We start from the raw sequence: 13,534 nt of genomic DNA, 5'->3' as shown, positions 1-13,534 counted from the left end.
TTGATCACCCAGCTAACTCACAATTTGGGTCCAGCTATATATTTTACACTGCAACTCCCACCCATCACTCATTATTAGTCATTGTGCTTGGGACTGATAGAAGTTGTAGTCCTAAATATTTAGAGGGAAACTGCCCTTGAAAGTAAACGGATTGCCCCCTGAATGTGCCACTGGTGTAATATGAAATCAAAATTTGTTGTCAGTTTTCTGTAAGGTAATAAAACAGTGGTGTTTAATGAAAAAATGGAATTATTTTTTCCCTTTTTTCACTCAGTAATTCTGTACAAAACCAATAATTTTATTGTGCCCACATTCTGTTGAGGGCATGAGTAGGACCAGACTGCTCATGGTTGCTGATTTCATTTGGAAGCTAGTCAGAAAAAGGGTATAGAAAATGGAAAAGATGATAATGTCATGGGCAATTTTTTGGCTGTCACATAATTCCCTAGTAATTCACTTTATGGAGACATTATTGAGATTAAGAAAAGCAGGTGCATTTTTGTTTATTCCAGAATCTAATTCCCAGATTAGTATAAATATTGGCCACTTGACCGAGTGCAAAATGGCTCAAAAGTGTGTGAATGTGGTGCTATGACTGACTGAACACTGATACTGATGGGACACAGCCAATGCCCCCTCTTCTGTCACTGTAACATCACACTCTTGACTTCTTTCTTGAGTTTTATGGTGGCTTGCATTGCTTTGCCAATTTCACATCCTGTGGGGCACTCTGGTTTGCAATAGGCTGAAATTCCTCTTGTGCTTGACACCTTCATGCTTTTGCCTTCTTCTGGATGAATGTTTCATTGAAATGAGTCAAACATAGCAGAAAAAATTCCTGAATTATCAGTCTCTGCTTCTGGCTCCTAGAAATGTTCTAGGCATACTTGAAAGAAATGGGTACCAGTCAGCAGGCTCCAACATAGTTCAGGAAACATTTGTCCCAGATGTACTCAGGGACAGCCTCCTCCATTATAGCCTCTCTTCCCCATCCAGTTGAAACATATTGAAAGAGAAGGAGGTGGAATTGGGAGTGAGATAGTAAAACTGATCTGTAGAGGTTTTGACATAAAAATTGATAGCTCAGATTTTTGTCTTTCTACTTTCTGTGCATATTTTTCTTTTGGTCAGCTGTTGGCATAGACTCTAGGTTTTGTCAGAGATCCACTGGAGTTACAGTTGACATTGAGCAGTCTTCTCTCCACTTGGAGTCAAGGATTCTTCTCTGCTTATCTAGCTCTGTTCGCTTTATCAGAAGGAACATTTGTATGGAAGACACAGTAGTAGGATACATGTTTTGAATATAGAAGGTCCTTAATTCAATCTCAGTCATTTTCAGATAAGGCTGGGGAATATTCTTTCTCTGAAATCCCATTGAACTAGATGGACTGAAGATCTGAGTTAACATAAAACAATTTCATATTTTCCAAATATTTAGTTAAAAGATGAAAAAACAAGCCTTGAGTATTTATTAGTTTTCTTTTATTCTTGCAAATAGGTAGGTGGCTCCACATTCTCTGGCAATGGAAGACACTGAGTCATTGCCTGGCCTTATCCAAATGGCACATTCTCTAGAGACTTGTTGTTTAATGGGCCTTTATTATCTATAGAGGTTTGAGAGGCAATTGATCTCTCAGTTATTTTAGTTAGAGGGCCTTTTCTTATATCATCATCTATCTGAATGCTTATGTTACTCCTGGGCAAGCTCCAAAGCAAATGCTAGGAGGACTGGTTGCTGTGGCCTTAGTTCTCTGTGACAGCGACCCATTATAGTGGATCAGTGCTGTGTTTGGATGTGTCATTAGAATCTGGTCTTCAGAGTGAAGCCAAAGAGATTCTAATCGACATGTCTGCATGCCATTTTCATCAGATTTTCCTAGTTTAGCACCCTGTAGGTATTTTGGACTTCAGCTCCTATCACCTCCAGCCAACATGGCTGATGGTCAAGAATTTTGGGAGTTGGAGGGCAAGTTGGCAAAGGCTTGTCTGGATTCTTCCCTGTGGAATAGAGAACCTGTTCATTGAATTGTCACAATGTGGTTATTCAAGTATGACAGACAAGGTAGTAGGTGATTATTTCTTCCCAAAGAGCTGTGGAATTAAGAGTATTTAGTGACTTCCAAGTCTCTTGTTACTAAGCTTCCCTTCTGTGTGTGGAAAAGGAAGTCTTACCGTTTTTGGAAGTGGCAGAGTGGTATGCTGAGGCATACCCAAAACTGGAGGATGAGCGGCATTCCCATATCATGCTTTGATTTTGCGGCCCCATCTGAAGGGTTGTGTAGATGTGAGAAAAGGCCATAAACTCCTTGCCCCATAGACCTTCCAAGCTTTATATTCTTTATGTTAGAAGTATGGTGTGAGCTGTTGGACATCCACATATTTTGGGACATAATATCTCCCATCATCTCTCATCAGTGCCTCTCTTGATGCACTACTGGGAGCTGTAGGCTAAAACATTTTTGATGCTAGAGGTCCCCCACCCCTGCTTTTATGTGCTTCCCTTTCTCCAAAGGACACAAAACAGACACCTACCCCTTTTGTCCAGTCTTCTTTTTCCTTCTACCTCTTTCTCTGTTTCTTTCTTTCCTCCTGCTTTTGGTTTTGTTTTGTTTTTCTTCCAGAAAATCAAAGCGAGGAAAGGGGAAGGGTCAAAAGAGAAAGCGCAGGAGAGGCCGGTATAAACCACCAAACCTGTACGTTTTGCATCATGTGCTTGTAAAATCTGTCCTTTCCCCATTTCCTCCTGTCACATCCCCTCAGATCAAAGCAGCTGCTTGCAATACAAATAATAATAATAATAATGATAATAATAATTCAAACTATGCCATTTCTGCCCATTTCTCGAGATGGCTCATTCATGGTGCTGGGTGTTGTCATTGGTGATGAAGCTTTGCCACATTGAGAGTAGAAGCAAAAAACAGTCGTAATAATTTGTCTTGTAATGTAATTCTTTTCTTCTGAAATCACAGCTTCATGAAAGGACAGATAGGCTTCATTTTGTTTTGCTGTCACTGCACCCTGCAATGCCTTGATGTGATTTTTCCCTTCTTCCTTCCTTCCCTTAATTTCCCCTTCAGTTGTCTTTTTAAGCCTGTGACTGTTCAGGAAGTTGATGCCCAGGGCTTTGTGCTTGCAATTCACGCATGTTTATATTTCTGAGTGTGTGTGTTTGGGATCTCAGGAAAACACTAACCAGAGAGGAACTAAGAGGAAACTGGGGAAAGTGAGACATGCTCTCTCTTTCTCTCTGCTGGATTTTGGTGGATTTCCCCCTTTTCTTCCTCTCCTATTTTTATTCACAAAATCCTGCATTGCCAAGAATTTCAAATGGCACGTCTGGAGCAGGAGGACCTTGGATGGGCTGCTGTCTTTATTCATTCCCTAAAGAAAAAATAAATAAAGAAACTGAATATGAACAGCTGTATTCAAGTGCTAGGCTCCTCTCTCAATCTCTTTCCTAGTAAAGATGTCATTCTAGTTGACATTAGTGAGAGTTTTTACTCAGGGGAAAATGCCCCTGGGTATCCTGCTACTGAGCTACTCGCTCAGGGACCTCTATTAACATAATGAGGCTCTCTCTCTCAATGTCTCCCTCAGCAAATTGGACTAATGCAGGATTTGTGGATTTATGCAGCTGCAGAGAGGCCATATCTGTTTGTCTTCTTTAAAAAAATAAAGAGCTACTGCAAGTGTTAGAATGCCATTGGGGAGTATCCACCACCCACACAGCCGTGCTCTAGATGGGCAATGCTGTGTGTGGGGGGTGGGAAGGGATTGGAGGCGGGGGCGGGAGTGCTTCAATGTGATAGGGTGTTGCATGTGTAAGTTTCTTCCCGCTAAAGCGCTGTAGCTTAGACCTCTTTCCTTTTGCCTTTTTGCAGTCACTGTGAACCTTGCTCAGAAAGGAGAAAGCACTTGTACAAACAAGATCCCCAGACCTGTAAATGTTCCTGCAAATTCACAGACTCACGTTGCAAGTCGAGGCAGCTTGAGTTAAACGAGCGCACTTGCAGGTTTGTGTCCTGAAGAATGAAAGTGGGGAAAAAATCCCCACATACACATGCGTGCAAGACATGAGTAAATGCACACATACACATGCTCTGAGAGAGCACAAGTGAGTGAATGAGAGAGAGTTTTCTGCTTGCTTGCTTCTGGCACCAGTGTACTTTCATCTCTCCTTTCCTCTGCTTGACCAGGATAGGGAGTAAGCAGATGGAAACGTTTGGTGTTGCCAGTCTGAATGTATGACTTTTCTGCATTTTGATAAGGCTTGGTTGGAATGACAGGTTATAGTTGATGCTCACATTGAATGTGCTCCTCCAGTATGAGGTTGCTCATTCTTGTATGCAAGGATGTTCCTAACCCAGTAGGCAGCTGGGTGATGTAACTAGTCCTCTGTTTTATGTTTTCAAGATGCAAGGAAAACTTAGAAATATAAGATCATGACTGATCTCCTTCAAAATCACTGAGGCTGGTTGTGGAGTGTCCACTTAAAGCTCAGCTGTAAGCTGTAGGAATGCAGTATAAGGCCTTAAAGTCTGCTTCTATATCCCTATTTCTGGCTTGTAATAATAAAAGGCCAAAGATTTTATTAATCAGCCAATTGGCTTTATCAAAAAAGACAATACAAAGACAACATGCAATATACGTCTAGTCCAAGTAAAATTATAAATATACAAGTGTAACAATAAAAGGCAGTCCAGAACTTTCTGCTGCCATGGAGTTCCCATGTGTATGCTAGTCGGCTTTGGACACAACAATAAGGCATTCTTTAGAATTATGTTATTTGGGGGATATGAGATGCTGTGTGCCTTCAAGATATTTCTGATCTATAGTGACCCTAAGGTTTTCTTGGCAAGATTTATTCTGAAGGTAGTCACCTCTACCCTTTTCTGAGGCTGAGAGGGTGCAATTTGTGCCAGTGGGTTTCCGTGACTGAATAGAGATTCAGACTCTGGACTCCAGTTATAGTCCAGTGCTTAAATAATTACATCACACTGCCTCTCTTTTGGGAGATAGGGCCATGTGATAATTCACTGTGTCCAGCAGTGTGAACAATCAAATGACAGGCATTCCATCTGTTGTTTGAGTATTGCCCTCTGGCTTGGCTTTTCCCAGACAAGCAAAAGAATAAAACCTAGCTGATAAACTAAATGTCAGAAGAAGTTGGGCTTATGTTTATCGTTCCCAATACTGTCAGTGTATTTATGTTTGGGAGATGAGAAGGGATAGTATCTAGTAGCTGAGGGTGGAAGAGCAGAAGTTTGTTCAGTTGTCTCCCTGTGCAATAGAAAATTGTGTTGTCACATACTCAATGGTGTTGGCCATTATTTTTGTAAGGCATTACCCATTCTTTGCCAATGGGAAGATCTGCTCCTTATGCAGAGGAATCTTATGATGGAGTGTAACCTGAGTGTAGATGCCTGTTAGTGGAGAGAGGAGAGAGAGGCTGCTCTTCTTGAGTTACAGTTCACCCTGCTGAAGTTGTCCCTGGAGAGAAACCAGACAGCTCCCTGCCCTTGACCTTCATAGCTTTCTCTCAAACGATCATGTGTGCACTTAAAATCATCTTTACAGAAAGCATGGAGTTGTACCCAGTTGCAGAAAACAAAATCTATCGAATTGAGAATTGTTTGCCCTGCTTCTGTTGGTTTCTCACCTGCACAGAGTAACAGCTAGTATTAAACGCATTGTAGGGCTTTGGGAAGAGAAACAGGTTGGACTCATCATTGCGGTTGGTATCAGACTGCTTCAGATGAACTTTCTGCTTGTCTCATGAGGGAATTGTGAAATCTGGATCTTTAAAGGTTACATCCAAGTTTCTTCTTCTTTCTCCTGCTTTTGCTCCAAACTTGCTGTTGCTGCTCTGTTCAGGTACTAACCTCTGCCTCTTGGCAAACAGTGGAATGAGACACTCTATTTTGTTTCTTTGCCTGCACGAGACACTTGTGGCTTTGTTTGGCTGCACCTCCTCAAAAGCAAAATGAAAAAGTCTAGACTGGGAATGAGGCAGGCTATTTGTATGCATGTGTTAAGCTTGTGTTTGTGTGAGTAGAGAGTGAAGGTATGAAAAGACAATTTTGAATGGGAAATCATTTTCTGCTCACATTTTTCTAATTTGGGAAAAAGGGGAGGAAATGCAGTTACACTCCCCTTCTTTCTCTTTAAAACTGACCTCAGTCACCTTTTTTCACCCAGTTTGTATGAATTATGTAGAAAATCAGTTTGGCCTGATTTCTTCTAATGCTGTAGGCCTTCTCTCACTTTGTGCACAAGCATAACCTCTCCATCTTTTCCCTCTCTCTTTAACAGATGTGAAAAGCCACGACGGTGAGCAGCAGAGAAGAAAGGGGAAGGGTGGGGTGGGGAACAGCCTTGGATCTGGAGCCTGATTATCTCGCCTGGTCAAGAAACACTAATCCAAATGAACACTAAAATGAAGGATCAGTTGAGCACAGCACTTTTTTGAGTACGGACGATGGACTCCGGAAGGAACATTCCCCGAGGACCCGCACAGAATTCACCTTTTGGATTTGGACTGGTTTTATTGAGAAACTTTCCTTGTCATGCTGCTAAATAGAGGAGCCAGGGAGAATGGAGTGGTGTATATTTTGGGGACTCCCATTTCACATGAATAATATATAAAATGTATATGTGTATATATATGTATGCATATGTATACATATACATATATATACATATCTTCTGAGTTTTAGAAACATTGCTAACATTGGTATCTTCACTGGATATATTCAACTGCTGTGGACACAAGTGGGCTACTTGGGGCATAAGAAACTCTGACTGGGCCTTAGTTATTGCCCAGTTTTAACTTTCATACTCTTGCTGACTGTCTAAAGCAAAACTAGTCTGCTGCCCTCAATTTGTTCTCTTCAATGTGGTGAGAGATATTTGTACAAGAGAGGAAGAGGCAGGGGACTCCAAAGATGGCACCGTGGAATTTTATGGGTCAAAAGGTCAAAAAGAAAAAGGACTCTCGCTTTGGGACTGAGGAATGCGGTCAACTCTCTCCTCCCCTGGCTCACAACCTGCCTGCTTTGCTGGGACATTGGTGTGCATTTTTATATTCACCCGCAATGGAAACTTTGTCATGGATCTACATTCTGGCCTTAACGATGGTGAACCTGCTCATGCAAGGACTCTAGGAGGCATCACTGGAATCTGCAATCTTCCTCCCTGTTGGCTACTTAAGTAAAGGAGATAACATATATTTATATATAGCTAGCAGAACACGGAAGCAAGAATGGGGACTGATCTATTACCAGGCAGTTGAACAGGACTATCTGCCATGATTATGCACAGAGCTGCCACTGAAGACGCTTATGGAACATCTCCGGAAAGGGATATTAATCTAAAGTATATATGTACAATAGGCAAGGATGTGTGAGTGAGTGTACATTGGGTTGGTATTTGCATGCACCCGTACAGGCATTTAGGGTCCTAATGAATTCAAAATTGGGTAGGGAAATTTGGAAACCTGTGAACAGTGTCCAGTGAAAGGCTACTTCTAGTGCTGTGAATTTATGAAGATTTTCAACCTGTTGTGACATGACTGTCCAGGCATTATATGCTGTGCTGCAATTACTACATAGGTCTTTTTTTTAAAAAAAAATGCACACTTCCACTGGTGTATTGGAATGATGAGTGGGGTGAAGTCATCTCATTACTGCTTTTTAAAAGAATGCCACCTATCTTAACATATGCTGCCTTCTTTATCTGAATATATCTTCAGTTGCAACAGAAGCTTATTTAACAGGACACTAGCCCGATCCAAATGTTAATTCTTGTGAACTGGAGAAATGTTGGGTCATGTTTTTAGTTCCACCTCTCAAAAGAGGTCACAAATGCACAAGGAGCCTTCCTGAATACAGGTGGGAGCCCTCCGCTTAAGAGGTGATGACTGAATCCTGTGACAGTTGGCTTGGGGAGAACAGCATGAAGCTAAAGGTGTAGCCCATTACATCTTTCACTGTGCTTAATTCATATGAGTAATGTGTGGACAGGGCTACTGTAAAGCATAGAGAGACCAACAATCCATGTTTTGCAATCTCTTAATATTATTTTCCATGTAAACCTCTCACAAATAATGTAATCACATTGTTTTCTGGATGTTAATGCTCTCCTGGACAAGGACTCTTTTTTAGTAATGTGCATCTTTAGATAATGTAAAAGGATGCCAAATTCCTCCATGTATTTCATCTGAAACTTTAGGCCTTAGGTCAACATTCCCAACTGTGTGTGCCTTCCAGATATGTTCCACCTCAACCTGCCATCATGATGGGGCAGGTGTCTGTGATGAGGGCAGAGCATTTGGTGGAAGGCAACCACAGAGGCACCCATAAGAGTTTTCTGACATGCTGAATGAGTGATCTATATAAGTCTAGTGTCAGTATGACTAATCCCATTGATCTTGAGAGAGCTGCTTTTGCACTAGAAACCCATGCATCTGCAGAGCCTGGTTAGGGTTGCTAGAGCCCCACAGTGGCTGCTATTTTAGGGCTCTTTAGGTCTTTGCAGCATTGCCCAACTTCTTTTTAGAATGAAGTACTGTTAATTTTTAGATGAATTATAGGTGTGTTGGTGCTGCTGTGTTAATGTCAGGCCCACTTTGAAGCCACTATAAAACTGCAAGATGCACCTTTGACTCCTTTTGGTTACACACAATTTTCCTCCCTCTAAATTGACCCTGATCAGATAATCTGTTTTTGGACCCCTTTGAATTTGTCCAGTTGACAAGAACCCACTTGAATAGGCTCAGATTTTGATCAAGGGATACAGAAATGCTTACGTTGGATGAGGCTATAACACTCAGTGCCTTTCAGCAAAAAAACACTTGAAACAAGCAACCCAAAGCACTAGGCATCTGGGAAACATTCTGCTCTGGAAAGGAAATGCAGGCTACAAGTTTAAAGACAACATGGTACTTGAAATACTTTAAGCTTGCTGACTTCCCCCAGGATTTTTGTTGTCCTTGTCTGGCTTTACTGACAAGCTCAGGACAATAGTGGGGCCATATTGATTGCTTTGGCAAGTTTATAGTATCAGGAGCCATAGGTACAATCCACTGGAAACACTTTGGCAGTTCTGGCTAATAGGAATTGAGCTGCTGTAGTACTCTGACCTTGCAAGAGTAGCAATGATTCCATCTTCCTGTGGATTGTACCCAGCACCTGTGATGCTCCTGCAGGCTGGTTCTGAAAGGCTATAAGTAGAAAACAAGGGTGCAGATATTACTAGGCTTAGAAACAGCTTTTCTGCTCCCCCCCCCCCCCCAATCCTAAATAATTTCTGTATCATTTGCTAGCATCCAGTATATAGGTGTATGCACCTATGCACTACTGGGTGCTTGGATCTGTGGCTTGTCTAGTGACTTAAGAGATCATCAGCAAGGTCAGGTTTCACAATCTTGGTTGCCTGCGTATATTTAATGATGGTATGTAGGGATGGAATCTGAGATATCAGTTCTCCTGAAATGTAGTATAGAAAAATCCTGGATCCCCTCCCATTCCTCAAGAGATTTGGCATTCTTGAAACTGATAGTTGGTCATCTGGTTGATACTGCAAACACACATCCTAATCCATTGTTGTGGATTGTGTTGAGTGTTGGATGCAGCATGTAGGACAGTGTACTCAGCTCTCCTTTTCCCAGTGTGGGAAAATTCTCAGCATCAGATATAATATTCTCAGCATCAGGTAATAGGTGGTTTATGTCAAAATGCTGCCAAATACTCTTGTGGACAAACAAAAAGCTGGCCTAAAATCAACTTGTGACAAGTGTGATGATTAACCACTATGGAATCTCCTTCCAGCCAAAAGCCAATGTGGTGTGGATTTTGTATGAGTGTGTCTGTGCGTCTGAATGTGCGTAGTGTGTGCGCGCATAACTGAAATGTAGATATCCATACTGTGCGAGGTGACAAACATTGTTCTATATACTTGTTTAATATCCCTTTTTAAAAAATAGAAATTAAAAATAATTTAAACTAGGTATTTTTCAGTATTCTTTAATATTTAATTTTACTATTTATAAAGCGTACCTCTTTTTTTGTACTGTTATGTATAAAATTTTAACTCTTTTGTTCCATTCAGTCTTTCACAAATTGTTGGCAGAGTCAGTAGCATGATCAGTTATTTAATTAATATCTCTAACACCTATCCCTACACATTCCTTTTGAGTCAAGGATTATACATCTACATATTATATATATATTTGGTTATATGTATGTGTGTGTGTATATATATATATATATATGTTTATGTATATGTGTGATTCAGATTAAATAGACACTACGATTTTTATATATGTAAACTTCTCCCCATCCCAGAAATATAGAAAATTTTACGATCATTTTATTTATTGGTGCTACTGTTTATCTGTAATGTGGCAAGAAAAGAATTCACTAGCCACACTGGCTAATCAAGATTCCATATGAAATATTTATTTTTAGACAAAAATAACAAATATATCTTTAAAAAAACCATCACTTATGGCTTTTTTTGTAATAAAGAATTTAATTCTCACCTTGTTTTCTTTTTACGTTTTGCATCTTATTTTTCTGTTTAGTAATTTGTTTTGCTAGTTGGCTTTGAGGGAGGGAAAGAAAGTCTAATGAAAAGCTGTCAGAATGTGTTGAAGAAAGGAATAATGGTCTATATTTGGGATATGCCAGGTTCTCTTCCGTACACCGTTCAGTTTCTGTATCCAGAAGGCTTACAATATTCAGGCTATAATCATACGCATACTTACACTGAGATAAATCCTGTTGGATTCAGCAGAGATTATTTCTTGATCAGGTGGGATGAATTAATTTCTCCTTGTCATTGTCCCGATCTTAAAATCCTCTCTTCCACTTCAGCAACTTTCTAAATCAATGAAAACATCCATGTATGTTTACAATATATTTTCCCAATAACATCCATTTTTATACATCTTTCTCCCAGGTGTTTTCAAGTTTGTATTGCAAGTGCATTTTCTACATTTTACAGCTAACATACACATTTTTACATTTATATAGTTTCCCTAATACATATATTCTTTGAAAAATTATATCAGAAAATTCTGAAAGAATGGAAATACCAAAAGCCATAGTTGCATTTACATATTGATTCAAGATGTGTCAACCTGGGAAATTCTTATCAAAGTGTAAACTGGAAGATTTCTCCTTATCCTGAGTAGACAAGTATAGGGTTGCACCATAAGTAAACTTAACTATTCCGCTTGTGACTAAAAGCTAAACATGATCCATAAATACAACGGGATGCTGCAGAAGAAAGGTGTTTTCTTAGAAGAGGAATAGAACACTCCATTATGAGGAGGATTTTTTCTAGGTTCTGTAGAATGCATCAGTTGAAGTATGGGATCTTCAAAAATGCTTATTTATGCCTTTATTTATAGTCATGTGGGCACTCAGGCCCCTTCCACACTGCCCTATATCCCTGAATCTGATCCCACATTATCTGTTTATCCAGATTACCTGCAGTGTAGACCCATATGATCCAGTTCAAAGCAGATAATCCGGGATCAGATCCCGAGATATAGGGCTGTGCAGATCCAGCCTCAGCTAAAACTTCTTTAACTGATTAACTGCCTGAATATTTTTTCAGATCTTTTCTAGTCATTTAAACTTTTTGGAAAAAAGAGTCTTCTAAAATCCTTGCTGTAACTAATTCATCTGACTTCCATGCCTTAAGGGTGAAGGCCTGAAGAGTTGTGTGTGCGCGCGCACATGATCAGGAACCCTAATGGTAAAATGTTCTCAACTGCATGGTATGGATGTTGGATTAAAATTCCCATCAACCCTGCACAGTAAAAGTGATGAGAGAAGAGTTGAGCAACATACATGAAAGGTTCTTTCTTTTCTTTTTTGAAAATGAAATTCAGTGTTTCCCCGCTACATCATGGTTCGCTTATCGCGGAATCGCTGTTTCAAGGGAAATGTATGTATAGTGTTCCCTCACTTATCGCAGGGGTTTGGTTTCAGGACCACCCGCAATAAGTGAAAATCCGCGAAGTAGGGATGCTATATTTTAATATTTATACATTATTTTAGTAGTTATACACTATTTTAAGTCTTTATCAACCAATCGTGTGTTGATAAATCGCCTCCTTCTCCTCCCTTTGCTGCTTGGGCGCCTTTTCTCTCCCTTTGGCTTCTCCTTCCTCCCTTCCTTAGGCTGTAAATTGTAATTTTTTATGATTTATAATAGTCTTTTAGAGTTTATAAAAAAACCGCGAAACAGCGAATCCGCGAAAAGTGAACTGCAAAGTAGTGAGGGAACACTGTATTTATTTATTTATTTACCCCCGTGCTGCCCCCTTGCTCTGTGTCTGCCATATTGCTCTGGCTGTCTCTGCTCCTGCAGCCAGGGAAGAAGGAAGGCCGCTCTGCCCAGTGAGCGAGTGAGGAGGGTGGGTGAGAGAGTGAGGGAGGGAGCCTGGAAGACGTGACCAAGCTCCTGTTTCTGTTGCCGCTCCAGCCGACCACACCGGGAAACTTGGACGCGGAAGAGGGGGTGGGACTCGTGGAGGACTCCGCCCCCCTTCCAAGTCCTCCACATTTCCCGTAGGAACTCAAGGCATCTAACAATCACACTAGACAAGTTTTTAACAAAAGTTTTTAAAAAACTGCAGTAAAAACAGTTAAAATGCAACAAATACACTTAAAATGGCATTTAAAACTCAACCCACTCATCCCACCCAACCTCCCCAAAGCCTGCCCCTTATCTTTCCCTAAATGTCTGTTGGCAGAATGTCTTGACCTGCTTGCGGAAGGCCAGCAGGGATGGGGCTATTCTGGTTTCTCTTTGGAGGGAGTTCCACAGCCTGGGAGCAGCTGCCGAAAAGACCCTTCCCTGTGTTCCGACCAGCATTGGGACAGACCCATGGGTGTCATGGCAAACATGAAATTCTGAGTCACTCCCAACAGGGCTGCCTTATCATGGATGTTGAAGTCCACCAATACTACAAGCTCCAGAGACTCCAACACCTACTCCGAGACCACCCCGGCTAGCTTAGGAAGGGAGACTATTGAGCAGCGGGGTGGACCGGTACACCAACAGAATCCCTATTCTGTCCCGGCTTCCCACCTTTAGGTAAACTCACTCAAACTGTCTAGACTAGTGGTTCTCAACCTGTGGGTCCCCAGATAGATGTTTTGGCCTCCAACTCCCAGAAATTCTAACAGTTGGTAAACTGGCTGGGATCTCTGGGAATTGTAGGCCAAAACACCTGGGGACCCACAGGTTGGGAACCACCAATCTAGACAGAGGAATAGGGCACCTGGTCAGGGGGATATTTTCCTGATAGACCACTGCAAATCTATCTCTCAGCCCCCCCAGGACTTGCCTGCTGCTGCACAGAAAATCCTGGTGGGCAGAGCTGAGAGAGACTGACGCCCGCAGTCTCCTCTAGCCAGGTCACATCAGGTTGGCATGCTCATCCAAGATCAAGTCCTGAATGGCAGCTGTTTTACCATTCACTGACCTGGCATTAAGCAGTAGCATTTTCAGTGCTGGG

The 13,534-nt window shown here is 41.3% G+C and overlaps 1 protein-coding gene across 4 annotated transcripts in view; it reads left to right on the top strand.

Annotated features, from left to right (window-relative positions):
- vegfa (vascular endothelial growth factor A) overlaps positions 1 to 10,539 on the top strand; it is a 31,234-nt gene extending 20,695 nt beyond the window's left edge. Inside the window, exons 6-8 of one of the 4 annotated variants that reach the window (XM_062973953.1) lie at positions 2,622 to 2,693; positions 3,882 to 4,013; positions 6,313 to 10,539. In XM_062973953.1, the coding sequence (XP_062830023.1) occupies positions 2,622 to 2,693; positions 3,882 to 4,013; positions 6,313 to 6,334 (226 nt within the window). In that variant the 3' untranslated portion in view covers positions 6,335 to 10,539. The remainder of the gene's footprint in view (positions 1 to 2,621; positions 2,694 to 3,881; positions 4,014 to 6,312) is intronic. The other 3 variants (XM_062973959.1, XM_062973956.1, XM_062973963.1) reach the window with 3 other exon arrangements.
- The last annotated feature ends 2,995 nt before the right edge of the window (positions 10,540 to 13,534 follow it).

Source organism: Anolis carolinensis, chromosome 1 (genome assembly GCF_035594765.1).
Source record: "Anolis carolinensis isolate JA03-04 chromosome 1, rAnoCar3.1.pri, whole genome shotgun sequence".
Taxonomy (NCBI): Eukaryota; Metazoa; Chordata; class Lepidosauria; order Squamata; family Dactyloidae; genus Anolis; species Anolis carolinensis.
The sequence above is the reverse complement of the archived record's forward strand: the minus strand, read 5'-3'. Positions and strand labels throughout refer to the sequence as shown.